Below are 27,138 nucleotides of genomic sequence, written 5' to 3' on the forward strand. Positions count from 1 at the left end.
CAACTACACTCCTCTCTCTGTCAGAGGCAGGAAGTTGGCAGCGGTGCTGTAGCTGCATCATTAATAGACATATTGCAACACGAGTGGGAGGGAAAACGAGAGAGCAGTGAAATAGGAAGAAAGATCCTCAGTGGTTTGTCAGACTAGAGCAGGGAATGTGGATAAGAGTGAGGGTGAATGCATATTTAAAATAGAGAATGCAGGAGGGAGGCAATTAGGGCAAAAGAGAAAAAAAAAGGGGAAAATGCAAAAGACGGGGGTGCATGTGCGGCAGTGATGCATCGTCTATTTTTACCCTGTGCTGCTGTGGGAGATAAACATACTCAGTAGGAGCCCAGAGGCAGAGGGTCATTACTGCCAAACACACACACACACACACATGAACACACACACACACTATCCCTCATGTATGACAGATTCTCATCTCTCTTTCTGACTCCTGCTCTATCTTTTTGTTTTTTTGCTGCAGAGAGAACACTGGTGTTAATCACTACAGACAGCATTGATTAAAAATGCAAAGGCCTCCTGGAGCGCAGGGACACTGGAGACCCATGGTAGGCGTGGAGGACGTGTACATGCAGCATGCACATGTGCAGGCCCAATAAAGCTGCAGGTACCCAGTCTGGCTTGGCTTTAAATGTGAGCACAGTTATTTCTGTTTCTTCTTTCAATTACTGTTCTTGTACTTTTACTGCTCTTTGTTAGTTAAATCTCTCTACTTTGCTGTTTAACCTCTGCAGACTTTATTTCTGTGGCCTTGTCCACCCCTCAGGTTTCACTCCTGTTCGCTCCATAAATTCTGTTCACAAAGCAAATATTTTCGTTATCTCACATGTTACTACACAAACACAAGCACCCAACTGACTCCCAGAAGTTTAATGTATTTGTCGTTTTTGTGATCTTGTCAGATGAACACAGACAATTTCAAACTCTAACCTGTCACAATATAACCTTAAAAACACCTGGAATTCTTTTCCATTTTCTCACAATACAATCACACACTTCAGTGTATTTATGTCTTTGACCAACACAAAGTAGAACCTAACTGTGACTTGCAAAAGTCTGACAAGTGTGACATAGATTTGCATTCAACCCTCCTAAGTCAATATTTGGTAAATCCACCTCTTGTAGCAATTACAGCTCTAAGTCTTTTGGAATATGTCCGGGCCAGCTTGGCACACTACAGATTAAGATTATGGACCACTCTTTGCAAAACAGCTAAAGCTCATTTAGATTGGGTGGAGTGAAAGAAAATATCCAAGTCATGCCCTGAATTTTCAGTTGCATGTAGATCTGGACTTTGACTTATAACACATGAATGTGCTCTAAAACATTTCATCATAGATGTGGCTGTGTTTAGAATTGTAATGGAAGTGGATCTCCACCTTGATTTTTTGCTGCCTGGAACATCTTTTTTTCCTGCATTGTTCTCCATTTATCTCTATAATCAAAATAACTTTCAACAAATTCCCTGCTCCTTCTGAAGAAAAGCATCACCACAGCATGCCACCACCATGTGTCATCATGGGAATGGTTTGCTCAAAGTGATGTGCAATGTTAGTTTTCCAAGACACATAACCTGAATGCCACATTTTTCAGATGTTTTGTAAAACTGTATCATTTTCCTTTTACTTGTCAAGTCATGTAATAAATTATACTTGTCTGCTACATGAGATTCCCCCAAAAAATAGACTGACGTTTGTTATTGTAGTCAGGACGAAATGTGAAAAGGTTTAAGAGATTTCAATACTTTTGCAAGGCACTAAAGGCCTATTTTAGGGGTTTCCTTCTTCAATTACATTGGCACAGAAAGGCAATGGGAAAGCAAAAAGGTAATAAATGAATAAATATTAAATATATGTTTTAACAGAATCAAGTTTAAAAAAACCTCCAACTTAATGTTAAGCACTGACAAGTAGCTAAACACCTCTGCTTGGACAATAAAAGGACCTTCTTGATCCTGTAGGTTGGTTGTAGGGTAAGAAACCTTAAAGACTTAGATTAAAGATCTTCAAATGTCCAAATTTTTCCACTGGATGAGACTCAAATTGGAGAGTCAACCAGTTTGATTATTTTTGTTTTATCCTCCAGCGATTTTTGAGCAGTTTTTTATTTACCCACTCAAACGACACACTCAGTCTTAATGTTTTAGCAAAACACTGGGTTGTTAAAGACGCGACGATGGCACAGAGGTAAAGCACTCCTCGACGAAGCCATCACAGGTTCAAGTCCCGGCCCGTTGACCTTTCTTCCTCTCTCTCTCTCTTTCTCTCTCCACCCCATTTCCTGTCGGTGAACGTACGAAATAAAAATCACAAGTGCCACATAAATAAAAACAGAAACATAAAAAAACTGGGTTGAGGCAATGCTTAAAGTCAGTTGCTCTTTACTTTTTCCGTATGACAAATGAGAGCAAATAAAAACGGATGCAAGAAATGACAGCTCTAAACAGATACAACAGAGCTTTTAAGCTCAGAAATAATGAAGAACACTCGATAGCTAAATGTCTCTTCACCAATTCTGATGCACACATTGCTGTGTGTAGTTGTGCAATACACTATACCATCAGTAAACATAAACAATGGAGTCAGAGCTGCTCTGGTGGACAATGGATGACATAATAACCTCTGCTGCAATAGATTTAATTGTGCTATTAGTTGAAAAAAATATTCTTGTAACAATACACGAATAGAGTTTGTACAAAGAAAAATCTTAAGGATTTTTAGGTATAATCACATAAAGTTTATGCATTCTAAGTAACACCTCTTTATGTGATCCACATAATCTATTTTATAACCAAATTAAATAAATTAAACACATTATTGTGTAAGACTACAGTGTCTTCAAGAACTATTCATACCTGTTGAAATTTTTCACTTTTTGCCACTTTATAACCACAAATCTCTGAGTAATTCTTGGGGATTTTAAGAAATAGGCAAAAACAAAGTCTTGCCATCAGTTCTCAATTGGACTGGGTTTGGGCTATAGCCAGGCCATACTAACAACTGAATATGCTGTGATTTAAACCCTTCCATTGTAGTCCAGGTTGTATAGTTAGGGTAGTTGTCCTGCTGGAAGTAGAACCTCTGCCACAGTTTTGGGTCTTTTGCAGCCAATAGGATTTCTTCCAGTTTTCTCCAGGACTGTTCTGGGTTTAGCTCAATCCTTCTTCCATTCAGTTGTCACCAGCATCCCTGTCTCTGCTTAAGGAAAGCATTCCCACAACATCATGCTTCCACCACCATGTTTCACTGTGGAGATGGGCAGTGTTGATTTTCGACCACAATTTTGCAGATCGGACAAAACATTTTATTTTAATCTCATCTGACCAGAACACCTTTTTCCAAAGATTTGCCATGTTCCCTACATGCAAACTTTAGAATCTTATTGCTTTCTTCTTGACACTCCTCAGGCGTGACTTCAGCTCAACAGTGATGGCAGTAGTTTGCAAAGTTGTGGGTTAGATACCAGCTTCCTCACCTCCCACATGTTGATGTGGCCCAAGGAAATGCCCTCAACCACAAGTTGCCTACCAGTCTGTGCATTAGTGTAAGATCATGTGCGTGTTAGTGAGTGTGACTGGGTAAATGTGGCTCCAGTGTAAAGTGCTGTGGATGGTTAGTATGACTAGAGAAGTTTTGGTTCTGTCTATTTACCATTTACTCTTCCATAAAGGCCAGATGTGTGGAGTGCACAATTAACAATTGTCCTGTCCACAGATTCTCCCACCTGAGCTGTGGATCTCTGCAGCTCATCCAAAGTAATCATGGGCCTCTGTCATGTGCTTTTCTGGGTTATTATTTTCAGTGCATGACCTTTTAGCTTGGTGGCAGCCTTTTTAAGGTAGGTAAGTGTGCCATATCTTTATTTGGATGGTCTTATTTGGTGCTTTCTATAATCTTAACGATGCTAATCACTAATGTTCTCTAACTAATCTCTGAGGCTTTAAAGAAAAGCTCCATCTATATTTAAACTGGGTATAAATTACACACAGATGGACTCTAGTTACTTATTTTGTGACCTCTGACTTTATTTATGGGTATCAGATTGCATGCTACATTTTTCAGATAACTGTTTTTATCTGTATTCAGAATAAAAGGATCGCAACGACTGATATACTGAACAACAGGAACAGCATCCCCCCTGCCCACAGATGAAGCTCAGTTTAACAAACTTCAGATGCTTGTTTTCTGCCACTCACATCTAATTCACTTACAGAAGACAAATAAATGGGTCTCTGTCAAAATTAAAGCTGACAGGCACATTCCCCACACAGCGTTGCACTGACGGAGGCATCACAGTTAAATGTCATACACCATGTCAGAAACTGCTGTCAGGACCAACATACAATGAACAACCCTGCGGGCCCTTCTTTTTCTCCTCTGTGTTTATTTCCCCTTCACAGACAGAGATCTTGTTGTCCCTTTGGTTCTTCTCGCTCTGTGCGTACGCTCATCTCTCTTAGATGCTTTGTTTTCCTGTGCTGCCTGTAAAGGTGTTACGTTTGTAGTTTAACATGATCAGATCTCACTACTATAAACTCTGAACCACAAAATAAATAAAAGGTAAGGAGAGAGGGGGGAACATTTCTATTGTCACCTGGTAAAGAAATAAAAGATGAAGTGTGTGGGAAAAGATGGTAAAGGGGTATTACTGTTTCAAGAGGTTTAGGCTTTGAGGTGAGGGCTAAACTTCACAATTAGACACACTCCTTCAAACCTCTCTTGAAAGTGCAGAGATTGCCACTCTTTTAACACGTCCACACATTGCTCAGAAAGCTCTCACAAAAAATAATAAGCCCCCCCCCCCACTTGCATTTGGCTCCCTCTCTCTACTGTGGGAACACATAATAGCAGCAGCTCAATAACAATATGTGACACACAGCAAAGCAAAGTGCTTGCACACAGGCTCACTGACTGAAGCGCACATGTGTTCCCAGCATGTTGTTTTAAAGCAAACACTTGTTTTTGTGCACAGACAGTCTAATTTTCTTAATAAATCTCTCCAAAATCCCCTAAACACTCCTTGTGGTTGTTGATATCTCCGCCACAGATGGGTTCTCCTCAAGCTTTTGTTTTACAATTCCTACACCTCTGTGCTCTCTTTCTTCCTACCTCCCACGCTCTCTCTTTCAGACACAAACATACTTAAATATTTTTCCTGTCGGTGCTTACCTTTGTCTTCCTCTTTCCTCTCCTCTCCCTCACTTGCTGGATAAAGGTCCTCTCAGGTCAGCAACGCAGAGAAGATCCAGCAGGTCCGATCGAGAGAGAAAGAGTACTGTGATAAGCAGTTGCAGATAGGAAACACAAATGGAGAGATGGTGGTGTTGGTGATGGAGGGGGATCTGGCAGTGTGCAAACTGGATGATGAGAAGGAAAGGAAGAAGGCAAGGAAGAAAGAGGAGGTAAATATATGTGTGTATGGGGGGGGGCTTTCAGCTGCACTGGTATGAATATGACGCAGAGGCAGCAGCCAGATCCACTTCTCCTCTCCTCTCATCTCTCCGTACCCAGCGAGAAAGACGACCGTGAGGTGGGAGGGGAGGCTTGTAGCCATGACAACACAGAGCACCGGTAGGTAGGTAGCAGCTTGGGAGAATGCTGGGGAACATCAGCGCTCCTCTTTCTTTCTTTCTTTCTTTCTTTCTTTCTTTCTTTCTTTCTTTGTCTCGCTTACAGACAGACAGACAGACAAGCTCACAGGTCTCACAGCACTCAGATAAACAAGCATGAGCAACATGGATTCATCAGGACATGGCTGATATCCGAGGCAGGATATCTGGGCTTGTTACGACGGCGGAAAGTTGGAGCGAATGCTGGAAGCGAGCACGCATGTGTTATACTGTAAATCCAAAAACAGCAACAGAAGCAACAGCTGGCAGAAAATATAATGGAGAAGAAGAAGCTTTGGTGAAAGCATGAGCCAGTAAGTTATTATCAGAGCATGATGAAATATCAACAGATTTACACAAACATTTAAATGTAAATGTTTAATCTATTTTAAAAGCATTTATTAAAAACAGGACAACCAACAATCATTCCTACCACTGTCGCTAAAATAATAGAACATATTGATTATTATTGCTACAGTATATTGAGGGCCAAAAGTACCACAATCCAAAAAATAAAGAATTAGTCAAATATATATATTATACAGTTGAAACTTTATATTTAAATACAATGTACAAAAAGACACCAAACGTTTTTTTTTCTCTTTCGGCCTGACATTAAAAATCAAACTAAACTTTTCCTAAATGCTAAATGCGAGAAAAAGAAAGAATCTGTTCAGAGATTTTTTAGTACTTACTTAAAATTTGGAAGTTCATACACATACAAAGAGCTTAGTATTCCTGTAAACAATTTGAGAAAACACGGATGATGATGCCATAGCTTCAAGGTTCATTCACAACACTAGGGTACCCATGAATATATTTTAAAGTAACAGCTCTAAAACAATTTCTTCGTGTGACACCATGGGAAAATCAAAAGAATCAGGCAGATACCAATCAGAAATCAGAGAGAGAATAATGGAACTCCACACGTGCGGTTAAACATTGGGTACAATTTCCAGATGCCCGAAAGTGCCACGTTAATTAGTTCAAACAATTATGTGCAAATATAAACAGCATGAGAATGTCTAACCATCATAGTTTTTAGGGAGGAGACATATTTGGTTAGTAAGATGAATTTGTTTTAATGTGAAATGTGCACATCAGTTCTAGAGCAAAAGCAAATACCTTGTGAAGCTACTAATTGAAGCTGGTAAAAGAGTATTACCATCGACAGTGAAATTAGTCCTTTAAGGGCATACTAAGGTAAAAAGCCAGATTTGCAGCTTGCAAATGCACTCAGGGACAAAGCCCCTAAATTTGGAGACCTGTCCGGTGGTCTGATTGCATTTGCAGATAAAAAAGGGAACCTTGCAAACAGGCTTCATGTTTTGTGGGTGTTTTGCTGCCCAAATGACTGATGGGCATCAAAATATTATGTGGAAATGCTGGATCAACATCTCAAGAAACCAGCAAGATGATTGAGTTTTGTTCCTGATGGATTAACCACGTGGACAATAACCTTAAGCATACAAGAAGAATGTGGAAGACTACACAAATATTAAAGAGACATTTTAAATGAAAATTCCAATTAATACTAAAATATATGTAAATCTCTTTGTTTAAAGAAAGTAAAAAAAGATAATTGACCCTAAATACAAATGAATTGATTAGTCTGATGTAATGCCAGACTGTGAAGATAGTCTCTGTCATCTGATGCATCAAAAGAGTCAGTCATTGATTTTCTACCGCTTCTTCCATAGTGTGTCGCAGGGAAGCTTGGTCCTGTCTCCAGCAGTCAATGGGCGGGAGGCAGGGTACACCTGGGACAAGTCGCCAATCCAATGCAGGGCAACACAGACACACACAGGACAAACAACCACACACACACACACACTCATTCAAGGGCAATGTAGAGAGACCAACTAACCTAACAGTCATGTTTTTGGACTGTGGAAGGAAGCTGGAGTACCCGGAGAGAACCCACGCATGCACGGGGAGAACATGCAAACTCCACGCAGAAAGACCCCCAGCCAGGACGAACCCAGGACCTTCTTGCTGCAAGGCTACCAACTGTGCCACCTTGCAGCCCTGCATCAAAAACTTCATTAAAAATATCTATATTTGTATAAATGTATTTTAAAATAATAAGATTATTAAATTATGTCATAATTTCTGCGATACAGTCCATCATGAAACAATTCAAACTGGTTAAGCTGCACGGCAGTTTAATTGTACACCACCTTGCGCATAACAGCATTAGGCTTGTTGAGTGATGGCGGGTTATCCTCACAGATAAAATAAATTCACAACACTCTGCAACAAGGAATTATGAAATAATTGAATAAATAGTGAGATAATGATGCAGTATATGCTTTCAGAACATAATAAATGTATCCTTTCATAATAATTTCTTCCTTTTATTGTTTAATTATGCATATTATAAATTGCTGAAATACTTCTTTCTTTATTTATCGAATGTGTGTATTTTCCAGCTGTAAGCATTTGGCCCTTGATAATAATGCTCTATAATCTTTATTTACCTGATAATAAACATTTGTTAAAAAAAAAAGAAAAGTGCCATTAATTAGTGTTAGAAAATGATTATTGCATGTATCACAAGTAAGAAATGGTTCTCAGAGACAACACAATCATGTATTTAATATACATTTAAAACCCCTTGATGTTTTATGTAGTTGTTTCAAAATAAGTACACTAATCTTCACACATATCTGAAGAATGACGGTGACCAGTCTGAATGCAAGCCTGTTTAAGAATGTCAACACTGAATCTATTCAGATAAAGTTATAGTGTTTTTGTATTTATCGTCCTATGACAACATATTTTACAACAGGAATAATAGACTGGTTTTTCTTTTGGGCTTTTGCAGAATAACTGAAAATAAAATCGAACAAAACACACTGACATCCATCAAACCACAGATTATAACACTTGGGATTAAATAATTAACAGTGAATATGATATACTGAAACACTTCTAACTAGACATTACCGTGTTTATTGTGCCATTAAAGCCATGTTAACTGAGAAAATATCTATGTAACATTTATTAGCCCTTTGGCCCAAAAGTGCTGCTAGAATCTATTTTTTGAGCAACAAAAGCTTTACCTTTGCGCTATTCCACAAAAACAACTGGGACACCCTATTTTTTTGAAATGTTTGAAGTGGGGTTAAGCCTAACTAGCTGCCAAAATGACAATGCATCTCCTGTTTTTCCATAGCTCTGTTTGAGGACACCTTGAAACTTCATGTGTACCTTGGACCAAATGATGTGAATGCTGTTGGAGAAATTGGAAAGAGTTCTTGAACACTGCAAGAGGCGTTGTGCTAGCTGTTCCTCTCAGCAGAGATTCTGAGGTTTGAAGAACCCACTGATAGACGAAGCGGTAAACCGCACTGAGACCACAAAGCTTGTGCATGTGTGCTTGAGGATGCTGTATGGTTTGGTTTGCATGTAATCCATTTTTATCTGTGGGACTCAGGGATTTGCCAGTAGCTTTTCTAAGACATGCAGTACGAGTCATAATGAGAAATCCATCTCCCCCACTTTTGTATTTTACGCTGTTTAATCTCTTCTTCTCAATATTGACAGTTTTCTCATGGCACTTTTTATTTTTTGTGGCATAATGGAAAAATACCACCAGTGATCTTTATTTGATCACCCTAAGCTGCTCTGAGAGGAACAGATTTGTTTTATCAGTTTGATGTTTACTGAATCATCAGTGAGGGGTGCTCTCATTGTGGTAATCCTTTGTGCCAATTTCATTTAATATGAGGCTTATTGTATGGTGTATTAATAGAGCACAGATATCTTAAAAAGGAAAATTTAAAAGAAAGAATTCATAATCTGATTTTGATGTTTCCTGCAAAGATGCAGAGTCTCTTCATGAATATGGAATATTAATAATTGATGGATGTATCTGTATAAATTGGATGCTTTTTTTCAGTGCCTTAGACGACATTTGTTGTAAATTCTCGCTATTTTGAGGGGAATTGAATTCAGTTCAATTAAATTCAACTGACAAAGGACTATTACACATTTTACCTGATATTGGGTTTTTGTTATAATTATTCGGGTCTCATATAGGTTAAACACCCAATGGCACTTCTTTGTGATGTAGAAAACTGAGATCATGATAAATAATAAAAGAAAATCCACCTTAAATCTTGAAGAAAAGAGAAAAAAACTGTTTGAGGAAAAGTGTAAAAAAAACATAAAACAATAAAGATCCAATAAACTGGGTACATAGGTTTGAGTGGCCTTAAACTAATCCTTCATCCTGTTACAGCAGTCAGCCTTCTTTAATTTGACTCTACTGGCATCCCATATTATGACGTAAAAATGCTTGTCATTTCTAACTTTCTAATTTTCTCCAAGATTTAAGTCTAGACTGCCGTTAAATCATTCCAGGACTTAATTTCTGGTGAAACCATTCTCTAATACATACTTATGTTTTGGGTCGAAGCTGACTGGTATTTGGATCTGTTCATAGTTTCCTCCACCATGATAAACAAACAAACCCCCCAAAAAATACAGTTCCTTTTGAAGAAAACTAATTCCACAGGATAATGCAGCCACCAACATGTTTTACTGTAGGTATGGTGTGTTTATGCACAGTGTTGTTTTTAGGCCAAGGCATACTTTTCAGAATCATGCCCAAAAGGTTCAAACTCAAAATCCAAAACAGCTGCAGGTGGGTTTATATATATGAAAAAATATATACAACATCAACACGAAATTTCAGAAAACCTTTTCACTACTTTGATAGATTAATACTTTGAAAGGTGTTTTATTTTGTTTTTGTTTTTTTCAGACTAAAAACTAAAACTTAGCAGGTCATTTGACTTGGGTAGCAGAGCAGAGAATCTCTATAGATAAAAATGTCAGTCCAAGAAATGGTTCATTCTGAGTGTTTTTTTTTAATATACAGTATTTTTATATCAGGTTGTAGATAATTGTTCTTGATGTCTGGTAGTGTGGGGACAAATATAGTTAAGAGCAAAATTATTCATAACCCTGGAAGGGTTAAAGTAATGTTTTAGGTTTAACTAACATATTTCTTTGGACTAAAATCTGGTAAAGGATTTGTGAAGGGAACTAAAGATTAGGGTGATGGCAAGGAGGTCTTTCAGCCTCAAAGACACGAGGTCATCACCAATGATAAATCTTTCAAATAATAGTTGGTAGCACTGTTGCCTTGCAGCAAGAAGGATCTTGGTTTCGACTCGCGTGCATGCGTGGGTTCTTACCGGGTACTCCAGGTTCCTCCCACAGTCCAAAGACATGCCTATTAGGTAAATTGGTTTCGCTAAATTGTCCTTAGGTGTATGAATGAGTGTGTGCATGGTTGTTTGTGTGTTGCCCTGCGATGGACTGGGGACCTGTCCAGGGTGTACCCCGCCTCCCGCCCATAGACTGCTGGAGATAGGCACCAGCTTCCCCGCGACCCACTATGGAAGAAGCGGTAGAAAATCAATGACTGACTGACTGACTGACATGCAAAAAACTGGTTACCCATCATAAAAGTGCTTTGATTGATGTGGTGCCAAAAATAATTTTCAATTGATTATTGATAAAGGTATAATTAATTTTTAACATGCCATTGTTTGTTAAAATGATAGAAAACATATGTTCTACCCAAAACTGATACACCTGTACATTGCTTTATCATCTGAGTGATACTTCAAACACATTCTATCAGAATCAAACTTTGTGGTTGAATGAAAATAATTTTCAATCTAAGTCTCCCAGATGAATTTGGGGCCTAACTGTAGGTGATTACTGCCCTCCACAGGATTTTGTCTTAACTTCATATTTTTGAACACAGGTTTAATGGGACATAAACTGAATCACTGTTTTTGCAATTTTCATGAAAACCATGTACAAAATCGACAGAAAAAACAAATATTGCTAAAATCGACAATCTTGTGAAAAAGTAAATTGTTTCTCTATGATATAATTGGTATTTAATTTAAATGTCCAGGACGGTCTATGAAAAACCACAATCCCAAAGTCTTGTAGTTTGTTTTCTTGCTATTTTGAAGTAAACATTTAAACCACATTGAGAAAAATCTTTATCTTATGACTACAACATAATTTCTGTTTTTACTGTATCTTTTGTTGTTTCCCATTGCTCTGTCATTCTTACTCTAAATTGTATTATAATGTTTTTTTTTTTTTCATTCGGGCTTGATTATTGGTAAGCCCATTAGCAATTTCATATCCTATGACTCCCCAGTGCCCAGCGGCAGAGCAAATTATAGCCAATTACTTATTTTAGCGGTTTGAAAAAGGTTTTCATGGCTGTATTTGGAACTCTACGCTTAAGAAGTAGACAAATCAAAATTTGTATGCGAACCACAGCAGTGGAGAATGGGCGTGGTACAGGCAGGCCAGGAACAAACTAACAAAAGAGATCAAAGCAGCTAAGAGAAGCTACAGTGAGAAGCTTAAGAACAGCCTTTCTACTGGTGACACGTCAGCTGTATGGACTGGTCTGAGAAACCTGACTGCCAACAAGAGCCCCTCCACCCATCCTGAACAGAGTCATCTCCTGGCCAACTGTCTGAATGGTTTCTACTGCAGACATGACAAGAAACCATTCACACCTCAAATCATCTCCTCCACATCCCATTCAGGAACAAATTTCTCCCATAAAGCAACCAACAGCAGGTGAGACTGCTGTTGGTTGCAGTCTCACTGCAACCCAGTCCTGGTTGCAGATAGAACCCAGGACTGGGTTCTATCCCCACTCCTCTTCTCTCTGTACACAAATGACCGCACCTCATCGAACTCGTCCGTGAAACTCCTTAAGTTTGCAGACGACACCACTGTCATTGGACTGATCCAGGACTGTGATGAGTCTGCGTACAGACAGCAGGTGGATCGGCTGGTACACTGGTGCGGTCAGAACTACCTTGAACTGAACCCACTCAAGACTGTGGAAATGGTGGTGGACTTTCGGAGAACACCACCCCCATACACCCCCCTCACCATCCTCAACAACACTGTATCGACCGTAGACCACTTCAGGTTCTTAGGAACCACCATCTCTGAGGACCTGAGATGGTCTTCACACATAGACACTGTTTGAAAGAAGGCCCAGCAGAGACTGTACTTCCTGAGGCAACTCAAGACGTTCAACCTTCCACAGGAGCTGTTGGTCATCTTCTACACTGCCATCATTCAGTCTGTCCTGTCTTCATCCATCTCAGTGTTATCTGACAGGTCCAGACTGCAACGAATAATCAGGACTGCAGAGAGAATAATCAGGGCTGACCTTCACTCCATCCAGGACTTATACAGGTCTAGGGTCAGGAAAAGAGCTGCTAAAATCTCTGCAGACCCCACACAACCTGCACATAAACTGTTTATAGAGTTTTAGCTTCAGGCCGCCGCTACAGAGCACTGTTCACTAAAACCAGCCGCCACAAAGACAGTTTCTTCCCCCAGGTTGTTTCTCTGATGAACATTCAATAGAGTACAAAACAACAGCATACAGATGTTGCAAATGCACCTTTTTTATTAGATATGTGTATATTGTACATTGTAAATATGTATATTCTGTAATGCAAAAACAGAACAAAAGAGCAAAGTGTACCGGAGGCAACTCCTTGTTTGCATGTACGAACTTGGCAATAAAGCTGATTCTGATTCTGATTCTGAACCAGGGAAGAAAAAAGTACAAAGAAACGTCATCACGCGACACTTGACCCTCCGCGTCATTCTGCGTCATTTTGCCGGGAATGCTGGACCACGTGTCTCCTACCGGCTTGCAGCGTGTTCCTCCTCTGATTCACTAGTTTTTCATTCTGAAGCGAAGCGAGGCTCCGGCAGGGAGTGGGCATGCAAGATGGCGGCGCGGTGGGGAGCAGGCGAGGAGACTTTAACAGCGTGCAATTTGGATTTTTTCCCCCTGGAAACACTAGGCGAGGTGAAGAACAACTTGCACACGTTGTTTCCCAGCGTCTGATATCAGATAGGAGTTTTGTGTGTATTTGTAGAAGCTTGTTGCGTTGGCTGTACAAGCTGGCGTGAAAACGTGACACGTGGATCTAGGTGTAGTATTACTACATCGAACAATATTTATAGTTCTGATTTAATGACAGCGCGACACCAAAATGTTGTATTTTATATGCAAAACTTGACTACAATGTGTTTTTTGCTGTTCTGATTGCGTTCTGAACGAGAAAGCGTTACTCGGCTACTCTGCTAGTGATAGCAGGCGTCTACTTCATAACTTGAAACAGCATCGAAATCATATATAGTGACAGTCGTGTGTTCCTGTTAAATGCTCGTTTGGGATGACTATACGCGGATTAGTTACTGTCAGATGTTTATCATGAAGCTCATTGAATGACTTTTGTCTGTGTTCAAACCGATGCACGTGTGGTGACATAAATTAGACAACCCAGCTCAGTTTGTCTTTTATCATAATGGAAGCGTGAAAGTGAACATAAATTTTATCTGTGTGGTGGAGCCCAGTGCTATCTTCAGTTACTTTGACAGCATCGCAATTTTTTACACGTTTACTGTACCCGGTACTGTCACACGATGGCCACCACTGGGACTGCTTCCGCCAAAGCAGTTTTCATTCAAACATACCTCTGAGTGCATGTAAGCCACATGTCTTAATTCACGCATGTGCAGGAGGGAGTCTGCTCTTCGCATTCTCTACGCTATTACAGATTAAGTGTAATAACATGTTGTGTTGTGGTACTTCTAAAAATAAGGTATTAAAATGACACGCTTCATTTTGAAGATTTAAAAGGATAATAACGGAGAGATGGAGGGCCCAGCTATGGTTTGTTGTAGTGCAACACGTGGGGTTGTGTAGCCTCCCGGCGGACGGGACGTGGGAAGGCTCAAACATGTCTGCGCCATAGACGGAGACACGTGGGTCAGTGTAGGAGGCGAATAGATTAAAATGAAAATAGGTTGTCTTTTGGATTTATAATATAAAATGATCAATGGTCTTGTTGTGATTTTTTTTTTTTACATTTGTTAGTATGGTCATGATGAACTTGCTGCTATGGCAAATTAAAAATTGTTTACCTGTTTGCTGATAATATATATATTTTTTGAAGCAATGAGAAGCATTTTTGCATTTTGGTGTAAGATTCTTTTGTTGCAGCAAGTATCTGTTTGCTGTGCCACATGATGTAATTGCCTTTTATCTAAAACAGAAAAGCAAAAAATATTCAGATTTCGGCCCTAATAAGTTACAAAGACCTGTACCATCTTGCCATTTTGTTATGTGGAGAGTGTTGGGTACAAGAAGCGATCTTAACTGGTTTACTAGTTGTTTTGGAGCCTGCAGATGACATCCTAACTTGGATAAATCCCAACAGATTTATCTTAAGGATATAAGGAGAGTCATGGGTGGGGCTCCTTTAATTTCCTAGCCATGACTGTTCATGTTTCCATCGCAGTTGAATTAATATTTTCTGGGAAAAAACAGCAATGTTTTTTTTCACTAGCATTATGCAGCAACAGGTGGGGGAGAGAAAACTCGACAGGCATTATGTGCTCCAAAGAGCTGGTAGAAATTCTGGTCACTTCAGGACTTTTTCTGGTATCTCAATTAGAATCCTTCATATAGTTGAGAGTATTGGTTTTGAAACCATAATCCTTAAAATCTTGTTATCGATAACCTGAAGCGTAACAAAGGAGATGATCTACAAGAAGGGACAGAGCAGACTGTACTTCTTGAGGAAGCTTAGGTCATTTGGTGTTTGCAGCAAGATGCTGTATATCTTCTATAAGTCTGTTGTGGAGAGTGTGATCTCTTCTACCATCATCTGCTGGGGAAGCAGCATCAGAGCCAGGGACTTAAAAAAGCTCAACAAGCTGATAAAAACGGCAGCCTCTGTTCTGGGGACTCCTCTGGAGATCATTGTGGAAAGAAGGAATTTTTATAAAATGAGGAACATTATGGAAAACCCTGAGCATCCTCTTCATGAGACTGTCCTACAGCAACAGAGTGTCTTAAGTCAGAGGCTTCATCAGATCTGCTGTAAGACGGAGCGCTACAGAAGATCCTTCCTGCCATCAGCATCTACAACGGCTCTTTGAAGAAACCTACATATGAGCCATAACAACATTTAATTTCCCTTTGGGATTAATAAAGTATTTTTGAATTGAATTTACTTGCTCCTATTTGTAGTTTTTTGTTTGCCGCTGTAAAGACTGGAGCATTTCTTCTCTGTCTCCGAACAGGGTGCTGTGCTCAACTCTGGGGAAGTTCTCCAAGGCCTAGACCCCTCCATCCTATCCATATTCGAGGACATGCCAACATTAGAGGCAAGACCGATTTCACCTTTCATATCCTAGAAACTTTGAAGGCATTTGTTGTTTAAGCTGGAGCTTAAACATGCTGCTTTTGATGTGTCTGTTCAGAATGAAGAGAGCGATGCCACACTGCTGACAGCTTTGACAGAGATACTTGACAATGTAGGTGATGATAACCTGTCGCCGTTTGACATGCTGCCTGACTCAGACCTGCTGTCTAAGGGCAGGGAACACTCTCCGGTGAGTGCTCACATACTTCACTCTTTTCTTTTAACATGAAACACAGAATAAAAAAAGCCTATTAAGATTGTAAACGTACCTCACTATCCTTAAAGGCAGGATACAGCCATGCAGCCTGAAACATTAGTTTTTCTTCTTTAGAGTATAGTTGTCCGTAAGACCTCTCTTTTATCCTGGTTAACAGTTGGGTGTGTTTTCACTGTTCGGTCTAAAACGTTCATGTAAATTATATCTGCTACGTACTGCTGTAGTTTTGCTGTTTGTAAATATAACAAAACTAGGAGATGGAAAAAGTCTTCTATGGCTTGATAATTAATTACATTTGTACAGCAGGAATGCTCGGTGTTGCATGTAAACAACATTCAAACTTAGTCAGTACTTATTATGCAGAGAGGAATCACTGCCCAGAGCAATAAGTCCAGTCTGAAATAAAAATCTGACCAAATTGGAGATTAATTGCTTTATGGTAGTTGTAGTTCGAACACCTAAGCAAAGCCACTTTAGACATTGTGGAAATGTGTTACTGTAATTGATAGTAACCCCAGTCATGAAAATAAAAATGAATAATTTTCAGCTATAAAGCTAAACCCACTGATTTTGTTACACAGATTTCACATTATAACCTATGTACATTAACTCAAAACGCCATGAAAAGGTATAACTGTAAGAAGCTAGGGTACATTGCTAGCGCTGTCCTCTGTGTGAACATGCTTTAAAGTAAGAAGCCTGGTCTTCCATAAACATCTTTTCAATATTTCATGGCGGTTACATGCTGAAACAGAATTGAAATCACTCCAAAGTTGGAGGAAGTTTGCAATATTTGCAGATTTGTTCAAATGAAAGGGTGTGAGACATATTAAAATGTGTATCTTGGAACAGAAGCCTACAACATTTAAACATTGTTTTATATCGTTAAATAGATTTGCATTAATGGGTTCGGTGAGGGCCTTTCCTTTCATCCACAGACTGTTAAAACCTGAGGTCTATGTTGTTTAATTCATTTCTCTTCTACTTCCATTGTTGGCTGATTTTTAAAACTACTTGATCATAAGCATAGTAAAACACTGATATTAAACATAAGTGATGCGGTTTAAATGTTCTCAAATAAAAAGACAAAAAAACTCTTGTCGTATGATTTAAAGTTATCTGAAATTTAAACTGGGAGATCATAAACAAGAATGGAAACAAAAAAATGTTGTGGCTGTTTTGTTTTGAACAGCCTCCTACTACAAATCTCATTTCATGTTTCAGGGTAGACACCAAAGGTCCAGGGCTTCTTTCTATGGTAGAGTCCCACTGTAGTGGTCTAATTTGATCCTAGTTGCTGCTGTAGACATGATGAATGAAAGAATGAACCCAGACAACTACCCTGGTTCATGGAAAATGTTCTTGTAATGGGAACACACCTTATGAGTCCAAATGTTTATCGTTATGCTCTGTCTCCAGCTCAGGAGAATGCTCTGCCTGTCTCGTTCACCTCAGAAAGACTCACTATATAGTACCAGACCGTTATCAACTGGAAAGGTAAACTGTTCATTCATACAAACCCTTTACAAGCTACTACACCTGATGGATGAAATATTTGATTGGATGTTTTACTTCTTGGTACCCAGAACCTGTCCAGGATGCAAGGGGACTCTGTCCAGCGAAGTGATGGCGAGGAAGAGGAGGACAGCTCAATCACTCAGAGCCCAGACAGGCTTGAGTCGTCTCCTGGCTGGGAAGGTCTGCAATTGCCCCTCCCTATCATGTTGGAGCACAAAGGTGAAGATGGCCTTTCAGTTTGCCTTGGAGATTTGGTCAGGCACATGCACCCATACTGTATGGCCATATCTGTGGAGAACGAAGAGGGGGAGCAGATGTTGCCTGAAGGGGGCATAGTGCTCGAGATTGTGGACCAGGGGGAAAACGGAGAACCTATCCTTGCCATCCCGAATATGGATCTCTCTTATCCTCTTCATCAGCCGCCCTCAAAAAATGAGGAAAAAGAAGGAGCAGAAGACGAGCTAGCTGACAGTTCAGAACATATAGTAGTCGACGATGAAGATGATTGTCCCATCACAAAAAATAGTGAAATTCCTGCTGCTGTTAAACCAGTTGCACATTTAGATGCAAAAGAAAAAGTTGTTGTTCTGAGTAAAAAGAATAGAAAAACAACAAGACCTTCAAGAAGAAAAAAGAAATCCAATGAGAAGCAGCAGCCTGAGCCTGTAGAAGGAAGGGTCCTCAGGGGTGGTACTGTAAGAAGAGTGGCAACGGATTCCCACAAAAAGCATATGAAAGGGTCTGTTAAAGAAAAGGTGAATAAGAGCCAAAAGCCTCCTTCTACCTCAGCTCCACCTCGGTCGCTTCTAAAACCTGAAGAAGTAAAACAATTCAAAACTAAGAAGGAAAACACCACTGCAGCTTGGGTTCCTGAAAGAAATGATAAAGTTGTCACACTGCAGTTGCCCAAACAGAGCTCAACCCCTGTTGCCGGTGAGAGTCCGCTCATATGTTCAGCCACAGCTGTAAGCTCCCAGCAGCCTAGTAAAACACCATATCAGCCAGCCTCAGCCCCAGAGGAAAAGACTGAAAGCTCATCAACTGCTCACTCTGTTTCCCTCCCATTATCTTCAGAGAGCCCTGTAGCTCTAGCAATTCCCCAGATTACCCCAGCAGGCAGCATTACCCCTGCAGCCCCAGAGCCCAAACCCAAGTTGCTCAGTCTTGAAGAGTACAGACGACTCCGGCAGCAGAAAAAGCCGGCTCCGGTGGAAAAACAAGACAAGAGCGTCACCAAGTGGCCCAGCATTCAAGAGCTCCCCAAAGAGCTTCCCCCTATACCCCACCTGCCTGACCCCAACCCCAAGGAACCCAGACGTGCCAACCCCCAGGCAGCAAAGAAAGAAGTGGAGGAGGTCAAACCTGCCTGGCAGCCGAGGGGACCGTGTGCACCCCCCACCCCTGATGCTCTGTTGCAGCCACCAGCCTATATGATTTCTTCATCCAGTAAAGCTTCAGCTGCTATTCCTGTTTCTAGGCCCCAGCAAACACAAGATGCTTCCAGGTTGCTCCAAAAGCCCCCAACTACTCCACCTGATTCAGCAAATACTTCAGCCACACACACACATACCACTGCCAAGCCTGCAGAACCATGTGTGCCTCCAACGTCTTTAATGCCTTCAGTCCAAGTCGTGTCTTCAGCAAATAGAGAATGTACCCTTCCAGATTCAGGAAGAAAAGGTGAAGCTGAGTTCATAAAGCCAAAGTCTGTACAGGACACTAAAGTCTGCCCAAAAACCACTACAAATATACACAAACCCACTGCTGCTTCTGGATCAGTGCCCAGTGTCAATGTTGTTTCACAGAAGATGTCTGGGGTCACTGTTTCTACCTCATTAGGTAACCCGCTCACATCCAATAGAAAGTCTCCCAAACCCACAACCACAGAACAAAGTAGCCAACCCTGTGCCGCCATCTCTTTAGATTCCCGTAATCGTACAAACCATCCTGCTGTGATTGAATCTAAAGAGAGATCTACTACAGCCATGAATCCCCAAAGAACAAAGAGTGACACACAGGAGCTGATTGAATCATTCACTAGTGAAATAGGTGAGTTTGGATGCCTCATAGTGTACATTTCAGAATATTCTACTAGAGATGCACCGATCAGCATTTTGTAGCCAAGATTTGACTTGCCCACAGTGATACTGGCTGATTGGGATTTATCTTTAACACAGAAAATCAATAATCTAAGAACAGCTTTTGAACAGTTTTTTTTTTCTATCCTTCCTGCCTTTCGTAATGATTTTATCTATACTAAGAACAGATGCAAAAAGTGATTAGAATTGACATTTAAAACTGTTATCTTTTTAAAACCAATTGGCGCAGAACCTGGGAAGATCCTTGTATGAGAATGTCTAAAAGCTGCCAACACTTCCAGCATGTTCCCTAACAGGCTGAGGTGACCTGGTAGCGCTTCCACAGGGTTAGTCGGTCTGCTGAAAATCGGCCTATTCCACTCTGCAGCCAGTTTCTTGGTGCATCTCTAGACTTCATTGTTCACTATGTTACCACAAACCATGCAGGCATGTTGAAGAGCTCAGTCACGCTTCCTTGGGTACACTAGTTATGAGTATAACTTTTGTGTCTCTAAAGGTATTGAAGCTGCTGATCTGACCAGCTTACTAGAGCAATTTGAGGAGACTCAAGGTAATCTCTCCTGATTTACCGTTTTTTTCATCCACTCTTTTCTTTCCTTTATTTCACCTTTTCAAAGTACTTCTTCCCATACATTAAATCTGCTGTTAGGTGGTTGTAATGGGCAGTACCACAGTGGGTGGCATAGTTTTACGTCAGTACCAAGCTAAAAGCAGCCAGAGGATCATTTTTCAGTTTTGTAATTGTGACGAGTAAGATCACAACATTGCAGCACAGTCTTTGGTTGGCAGTAGTTGAACAGCAAAAACAGATGTTTACTTGTATTTTGACCAACAGAAGGCAATTGGATAAGTCAAACAAATGTAATTAAAAAGAGCCGATATTATATCTGATTGTTCTGACGATTTTGTAGTGTAAATGATTGAGATTCTTGGTGGTTGTGACAGGATATAGCTTTACTGAAGTAAAGCTATATCCTGGTTTCTGCAGGGGGGCTCCTGTATTCTCTGCTGCAGGAATTCTGCCTTGTCTGCAGATCCATTTAACTCTCACCCTCCTGTCTTTGTTTGGGCAGATGCACAAGGGGCAGCAAATTAGAAACAACCGGTTAGGTTACACGGTAGGTGCAGGCAGTCCAGTCAGAGCAAGGCAGGGCTGGGATGAGATGAGATTCTCATCATATGGAAATCTGAAATAAAAATCACTGTAATAATACCAGATGTCCAGTGTATAACATGATAGAATCAGTTTTTAAACCAGAAAAATTATTATTCATGTTACTAACTTTTTTTTTTTTTTTTTTCAAATTGATTAGTACAGTTGTTGTAATATCTACAACAATGAGTTTTTTCTAGTGTATAGTTCCTGTGTTTTTAAATAAGGTTTTATGAAGTTATCTAATTAAAGTAAATTAGATATTGAGCTGTTTTTTAGGAATAAAAATAACTTAAAAAAAAAAACTCAAATGTTCCTATCAATGGACGTAGTTCATGTTGAGGTTATTGTCATAGTGGTATATGTAGGGTTACATAGGTTGAAGTTGCTGGCTGCATCAGCTGCGACCCAAGTAAAGTTTTGGGTCAGAATATTAGCTGTGGAACGGCATCAAAGATTTTAAGCTCCTCTGCTTTCCAGGTCTAAGTGTTTGGAAATCATCCCAGCGGACTCTAAATCAAACGATGAGGCAGACTGATGCAGCCGGCCTCCTCAACCAACGTAGCTTCTTGTATTTAACACAGATGATGCAACATTTCAGTGGTTTTTAAACCATAACTTAAAATTTTTAGTATACCTGGATGATTGTTACCTAGGACATACCTAGTCAGTACCTGTGAAAATTGAACAATAATATAGAGTTTTATAACTTTTTATTAAATACCACTAAAATGCATCAAAGAAACTAAATGATCTAAATCCATGCCACTTTGTGCTGTTTTAACTGCATGATGTTGCTTTGTCTTTCTGGGTTTTTTCCAGTATTGTTTGTGTCTGTGCTGTTGGTCCCTGTGCTGACACATTCATATCCCTGTTCCCTCTTCCTTTAGCAAAAGAGGAGAAATGTGTGCCGGAGGTCTCTGGTAGAGCAGCAGCTGTAGGAAACTCGAGGTGAGTTACCCTACAGCCCTTTATGCTGCTCTAGATTACTGACTGAGTTCTAGTGTGTGGAGGTGACCCGAATTCACCTTTTGCCAAGACCTACCGCAAAAACTCCCATGTTGTCAGTCCTCATCTGAGCGCCATTAACCGAAGTGCTAATGCACTCTGTTTGCTTTGCAGAGCTGCATTGGTTCCAGCGAGAGCTGTGTTGGACTCGATGAGACCTAATGAGCGCTCACCTGCTGCAGGTACTTTAGTTAAAATGCAATGAACTCTTGGTTCAGGGTTTGTTTATAGGTGTACTCACACCAGGACGTCGTACTTTTTGGAAGTAAACGATAACTTGTAAACAAAGCCACACGTGTGCTGATCGTTGCTCCCATTGAACAGAAATGACTAGGGCAGGACAGACCACAGACCTGGAAATGGAGGAAAACTATCATGGAAGTAATGCTTGCTGCATTTCTGTTCTGCATATTTGTGCAGTTATTGCAACTGCAAATGTATTGTCTAGAGCAGATCATTCAGCGCAGGTTTCACCAAATGCCTGCTGTAGGCTGAAGGAGATGGGTAGGGGCTTTGCGTGCCCTGACTCACAGCATTCTGGTAGCGTTGATGAGCAAAAAACAGCAGATCAGGTATGACCTCGGTGCATTTGCTACGGTAGCTTAAGTCCAAAAAGGTATGTTTCCTGTAGTTGAGTTTGATCAAGGCCTGTTGGTATTCACACCAGAAGCGAACCGCACCAGAGTCTAAGTCTGTAGGATTTCAATCTAGTTGTTTGGTCCAAGGGGGGGAAACAAAGCCTGGTCCGTTTAAAGTGGACAAAACATGGCAGGTGTAATTAGACCCTTAAATAAAAGTATGTTATTTGTTTTCTTCAGTTATTTGTGCCAAATGGTTTCTTTCAGATTTAGTAGCCCATCTAAAGTAAATGTAAAGTAAATGTTAGGTACGCTTCCTTTCCCCTTTTTTTTTCTTTAGCTTTGGCTTCTAAGACAGCTCCTCCCAACCAGATGTGGAAACCTCTGGTCCCTTTGATTCTACTGGGAAAGGCGAATACTTCTGAAGCTTCCAAACCCAGTGCCTCCAAGGTGATCCAGATAGAACCCCAGCCTCTGCCCTCCATCAGGTTCCGTAGTAAAGCCACTCCTGCTGCTGCCTCCGTTTCCCCGGATCTGGCATGCATGGATCATGACTATTGCTTCTCCAATAAAAGCTTGTCCCCTGATGAGCCAGGCAAGCGCTGGAATGTTAAAACGCAATCTGTCTTCACCATTAAGCCCCTCAAGCAACACCCTTCAAGCCCAGCTCCATCTCCCCAGTCTGCTACAAATTCTGTGATTTCATCCAAAACCCAAGATTGTCCACGAACCGTGCAGGCCGAGAAGAAGACAGAAGATGAGTCAGAAGGATGGTCCGTTAAGGAGATGCCTGATGCTTCTCCATCCCAGCAGGAATGTGTCACAAGCCCCAGAAGAGGCCCATCAGGGAGGTCCTACCGTCGATACACTGCTTCTCGGACACCTAGTCCCCTATGTAGTCCCAAAGAAAGAACTCGTGGGCGATCAAGAAAAAGATTTTACTGCTCTCCCAGCCCAACTTCAAGCTGCTCAGACAGCTATTCCTCTAGATCTCGGTCTAGGTCCAACTCTCCAGCAAAGAAAAGGTTTGTTCTTTGGTTTGGTGGCGCATCATTGTTTTCAACAGGTTTTTAATTTTTCTCACACCCAGTCTTGCTTTTTGTTCTCTAGGTATCGACACCGCAACTCAGACAGTAGTCTAAGCTCTTCATCCCGATCCTCTTCTCGCTCGTCTCCTTCTTTGTCCCTCTCGCCTCCAAGGAGGAGGAGGTACTCCTATTCCTCTTCTCGCTCTGGGTCCTGGAGCCGTTCTAGGTCGCGGTCTCTCTCCCCTGAAAGACAAGCTCAGTGGAGTAGAAGCAGGGCGTTGCACAGGTACTTGAGTCTTGCTTTTCTGGATGCTAGCCATTATGTGGACCTTAACCCTTTTTAATGGAGCATTGTGGTAACGTTAGAATCACTACCTTCTCTTTCAGTCCCTCATACAGGCCTAGATATTGTCATGGCACAAAAATAGATGTGGAAGAGACAAAGAGGCACAAGGAGAAAGCCATTGTAAGTTTAGAGTAAAATGAATTCTCATCCAAATTAAAATGTTTTACTTGATACTAGTCTGATTGGGTCAGTTTTGTTCTTTTCTTAGGAGGAGAGGCGGGTTGTTTATGTTGGCAAGATTCGAGGAAGCATGACCCAAAGAGAGCTCAGGGATCGCTTCTCGTTATTTGGTGAAATTGAGGAATGTACCCTGCACTTTAGAGAACATGGGTGAGTACATCCCAGGCTGGTAAATATTATTTGCTTCCGTAATGACGTGATAATACGATTATATCGCACTGTCTTTGAACCTGGTGGGTCTTGTTTGTGACCTCCTTGGCCAAGCTACAGTGCTACAGCAAATGTAAGCTTGTTTATAACTGGGGCCTCCTGGCAATATCCCCAGGTCGCCTTTTTAAATGCAAGCTACATTCAGTGACAAAGGCCTTCTACTACTTGTTGTAGACACTTTGTTAAAACTGAAAATCAATTGCTGAAATGTTGTTGTCTCTCACAGGGATAATTATGGGTTTGTGACTTACTACAACACCAATGATGCGTTTACAGCCATTGAAAATGGCAGTAAGCTGCGCAAACCTGATGAGCTTCCTTTTGATCTCTGTTTTGGTGGAAGGAGACAGTTCTGTCAGTCCAGCTATGCTGACTTGGGTAAGCATGCTACGAGGGTCCTGCTGTTCCCACACGTTTACATGGGTGTTTCCGTCATGCTTTGCATAATGTTGAGCATGATCTGTATGGTTTAGTGTAATTGCAGTTGGAGCTTCACAGTAAATTAGAATATTATGGAAAAGATGGTTTATTTCAGTAATTGAATTCATGAAGTGAAACTCGAAAAAGTTTTTTATGCAATCCGAACATTACATAAGTTAAATAAAACTGGATTTTTAGTACAGAAATGTCAATGCACTGAAAAGTATGTTTATGTACAGTATATAATCTCCCTGGAGTCGGTCACAGAGATACCATGGTCATTAAAGCAGGTATTGGCAATTTTGTCACGTAGATGGGTACCAAGTCCTACTGGAACATGAAATCAGCATCTCCATAAAGATTATCAGCAGAGGGAAGCACAAAGTGTTCTGTAGTATCCTGGTAGATGATTGCTGACTTAGGACACCAGAAGATGACACGTTTTCTAGTGAAAATGGAAAAATTTTATTGCATTTCTACTGTTCTTTTACACGACTGCAACGTTTTCTCTACTGTTGCAGCGTGAACAGAAGTTGTAATTAAAACGTCATGTAGATGTCTGGAGATTTTCAGTGGATCGTTGTCATGTAAAAAGGTCCTCTTTCTGGTGGCTCTTGAAGCAGTGTCTGTAGCCACAATCAAAACCTTGCGAATCGCACTTAATCTCTTGAATAAGTTTTACTTTCTGCCACACTTTTTGTTTCCACTCAACTTTCCATTAATATGCTTGAATACAGCCCTCTGAACAGACAACTTCTTCCACAAGGACCTTTCGTAACTTGCTCTGGTCGTACACAATATTTAGATTTTCTTAGTAGCTTCATTTTGATTTTACAATGGTTGTAAGCTATAATCATCTAAATTACCATAAATGAGCACTTCAGTGTCATCAGTCTGTGTAATGAATCGGAAGGAGTTTCAGGTTTTGAAATATCTAGATATCTTAATTTATTAGGATGCTCCTTGAGATCGCTGGGCAACTTAAAATGGCACCTTTAAAAATAACAAATTTTGACAATGATTTGGACCTAAAACATTTGGGCTCAATTTGTTTGAATTCCCAGCTTCTATTGGTATTTTGAGAATGATACCCATCTTTTGAAATGTTGGTGTTGCCGTCTTCTAATAGATTTCCCTTGTTCCTCTCTAGATTCAAGTAGAGAGTATGACCCATTGTCTACAAAAGGCAATTATCATGCACTAGACTTCGACACTTTACTGAAGCAGGCTCAGCAGAATCTGAAGAGGTAACAGAAGGTCTGCACCAGGAAGCCGCTGACATATACCTCAGTCGACTGGTGTCTCTGCACCTGCAACAATGTTTTTACAGTTTGGTTGCTGCATCATGAGTATTTTTGCTTTGTTTCACCAAGCTAACACCTATTGAAGTGAGAATTTATAATGAAACTTTAAAAGAAGTAAAAAAAATAAATAAATTGATTTCTTAAGTTTATTTAAATGTATTATTACATTTTAATTGTATGCAGGGAATAATTTTAAAAGTAAAATAGGAGTTGAACATCCTTATTTTTGGGAGAGCATGTAATGTATTTAAATGTACTACAAGCTTAAAATAAAAAATTAAAACAAGTGTTTTGGTCTCAATTTATTTTGATTTTACATTAGCTGGTGTAGTTTTAGGCTGTAAGATCATCTTGTTTTACTACGCTCACTAGTGACCTTATTAAGTACACTTAACACAAACGGTGAATCGGCCAATCACATGGTAGCAGCTCAATCGGTGTCGCCATCTAGATGTGGCGAAGACGACTTCCAAAAGTCCAAACCAAGCATCTGAATAGGGAACAAAGAGGACTTGTCTAATTTTGATGTTGACGTCAATACCACATGCGACACGAATGGAAAACGAAGGAAATATCCGGTAAGTGGGAGTTGTGTGGGAAGAAAATGCCCCGTTGGTGTCCGAGAAGAATGGGCAGACTGGTTCAAGGTGATCAAGGCAATAGTAGCTTTAATGTCCACATGTTCTATTAAAAGTACACTATATTGCCAAAAGATTTGCCTGCTCTTACATGTACATGAACTTATAACATCTTATTCTATAAGGTCCAATTTGTTGATAGACACTGTTGCCAGCCATAGCAACTTTAACCATTCTGAAAACATCTGCCACAAGGTTTAAGGGTGTGTGCATAGTTTGAAAACCAGAATTCAGCTTCTGCTCTAATTCATCCCAAAGGTGTTTGTGAAGGTTGAGGTCAGGACTGTGCAGGCCAGTCAAGTTTCTCCAAACCAAACTTTACAGGTCCTTCTCAAAATATTAGCATATTGTGATAAAGCTCATTATTTTCCATAATGTCATGATGAAAATTATTTTTAGATTCATTGCACACTAACTGAAATATTTCAGGTCTTTTATTGTCTTAATATGGATGATTTTGGCATACAGCTCATGAAAACCCAAAATTCCTATCTCACAAAATTAGCATATTTCATCCGATCAATAAA

At 40.3% G+C, this 27,138-nt stretch overlaps 2 protein-coding genes, 1 long non-coding RNA gene and 1 other non-coding gene across 7 annotated transcripts in view; 3 read left to right on the plus strand and 1 right to left on the minus strand.

The window, feature by feature from the left end:
• ldb1a (LIM domain binding 1a) overlaps positions 1-5,311 on the minus strand; it is a 28,789-nt gene extending 23,478 nt beyond the window's left edge. For both annotated transcript variants that reach the window (XM_047350624.1, XM_047350622.1), the window contains exon 1: positions 5,175-5,311. The gene's annotated coding sequence lies outside the window, so the exon portion shown is untranslated. The remainder of the gene's footprint in view (positions 1-5,174) is intronic.
• Positions 18-9,814, plus strand: LOC124858573. Of its 2 annotated transcripts, none has more exons than XR_007035874.1 (5): positions 18-347; positions 470-639; positions 5,221-5,407; positions 5,517-5,928; positions 7,315-9,814. It is a non-coding gene; the product is annotated as an uncharacterized LOC124858573 (long non-coding RNA). The 2 variants fall into 2 exon arrangements; XR_007035873.1 differs by having other exon boundaries at positions 470-613.
• Positions 9,815-13,307: 3,493 nt separating this feature from the next.
• pprc1 (PPARG related coactivator 1) lies at positions 13,308-26,260 on the plus strand. Of its 2 annotated transcripts, XM_047350621.1 has the most exons (15): positions 13,308-13,505; positions 15,791-15,874; positions 15,971-16,102; positions 17,549-17,626; positions 17,716-19,486; positions 19,571-19,696; positions 20,243-20,296; positions 21,790-21,850; positions 22,022-22,089; positions 22,826-23,510; positions 23,596-23,799; positions 23,901-23,979; positions 24,068-24,189; positions 24,476-24,627; positions 25,820-26,260. In XM_047350621.1, exons 1-15 carry the CDS (start codon positions 13,425-13,427, stop codon positions 25,918-25,920), a joined length of 3,798 nt encoding a protein of 1,265 aa, XP_047206577.1. In that variant the 5' UTR covers positions 13,308-13,424; the 3' UTR covers positions 25,921-26,260. The 2 variants fall into 2 exon arrangements, with proteins under 2 accessions (XP_047206577.1, XP_047206576.1); XM_047350620.1 differs by having other exon boundaries at positions 17,716-19,696.
• LOC124859687 lies at positions 24,253-24,392 on the plus strand. The gene has a single exon (XR_007036174.1). It is a non-coding gene; the product is annotated as a small nucleolar RNA SNORA50 (small nucleolar RNA).
• Positions 26,261-27,138: the final 878 nt, after the last annotated feature.

This window comes from Girardinichthys multiradiatus, chromosome 22 (assembly GCF_021462225.1).
Source record: "Girardinichthys multiradiatus isolate DD_20200921_A chromosome 22, DD_fGirMul_XY1, whole genome shotgun sequence".
Classification (NCBI taxonomy): domain Eukaryota; kingdom Metazoa; phylum Chordata; class Actinopteri; order Cyprinodontiformes; family Goodeidae; genus Girardinichthys; species Girardinichthys multiradiatus.

Excerpts from the sequence above, each read along its gene's own strand:
- pprc1 (XM_047350620.1), top strand. The coding sequence starts at position 13,425 with ATGGCGGCGCGGTGGGGAGCAGGCGAGGAGACTTTAACAGCGTGCAAT. Across the intron at positions 21,851-22,021 it reads GCAGCTGTAGGAAACTCGAG|AGCTGCATTGGTTCCAGCGA; the intron begins GTGAGTTACCCT and ends TTTGCTTTGCAG. Across the intron at positions 22,090-22,825 it reads TGAGCGCTCACCTGCTGCAG|CTTTGGCTTCTAAGACAGCT; the intron begins GTACTTTAGTTA and ends TTTTTTCTTTAG.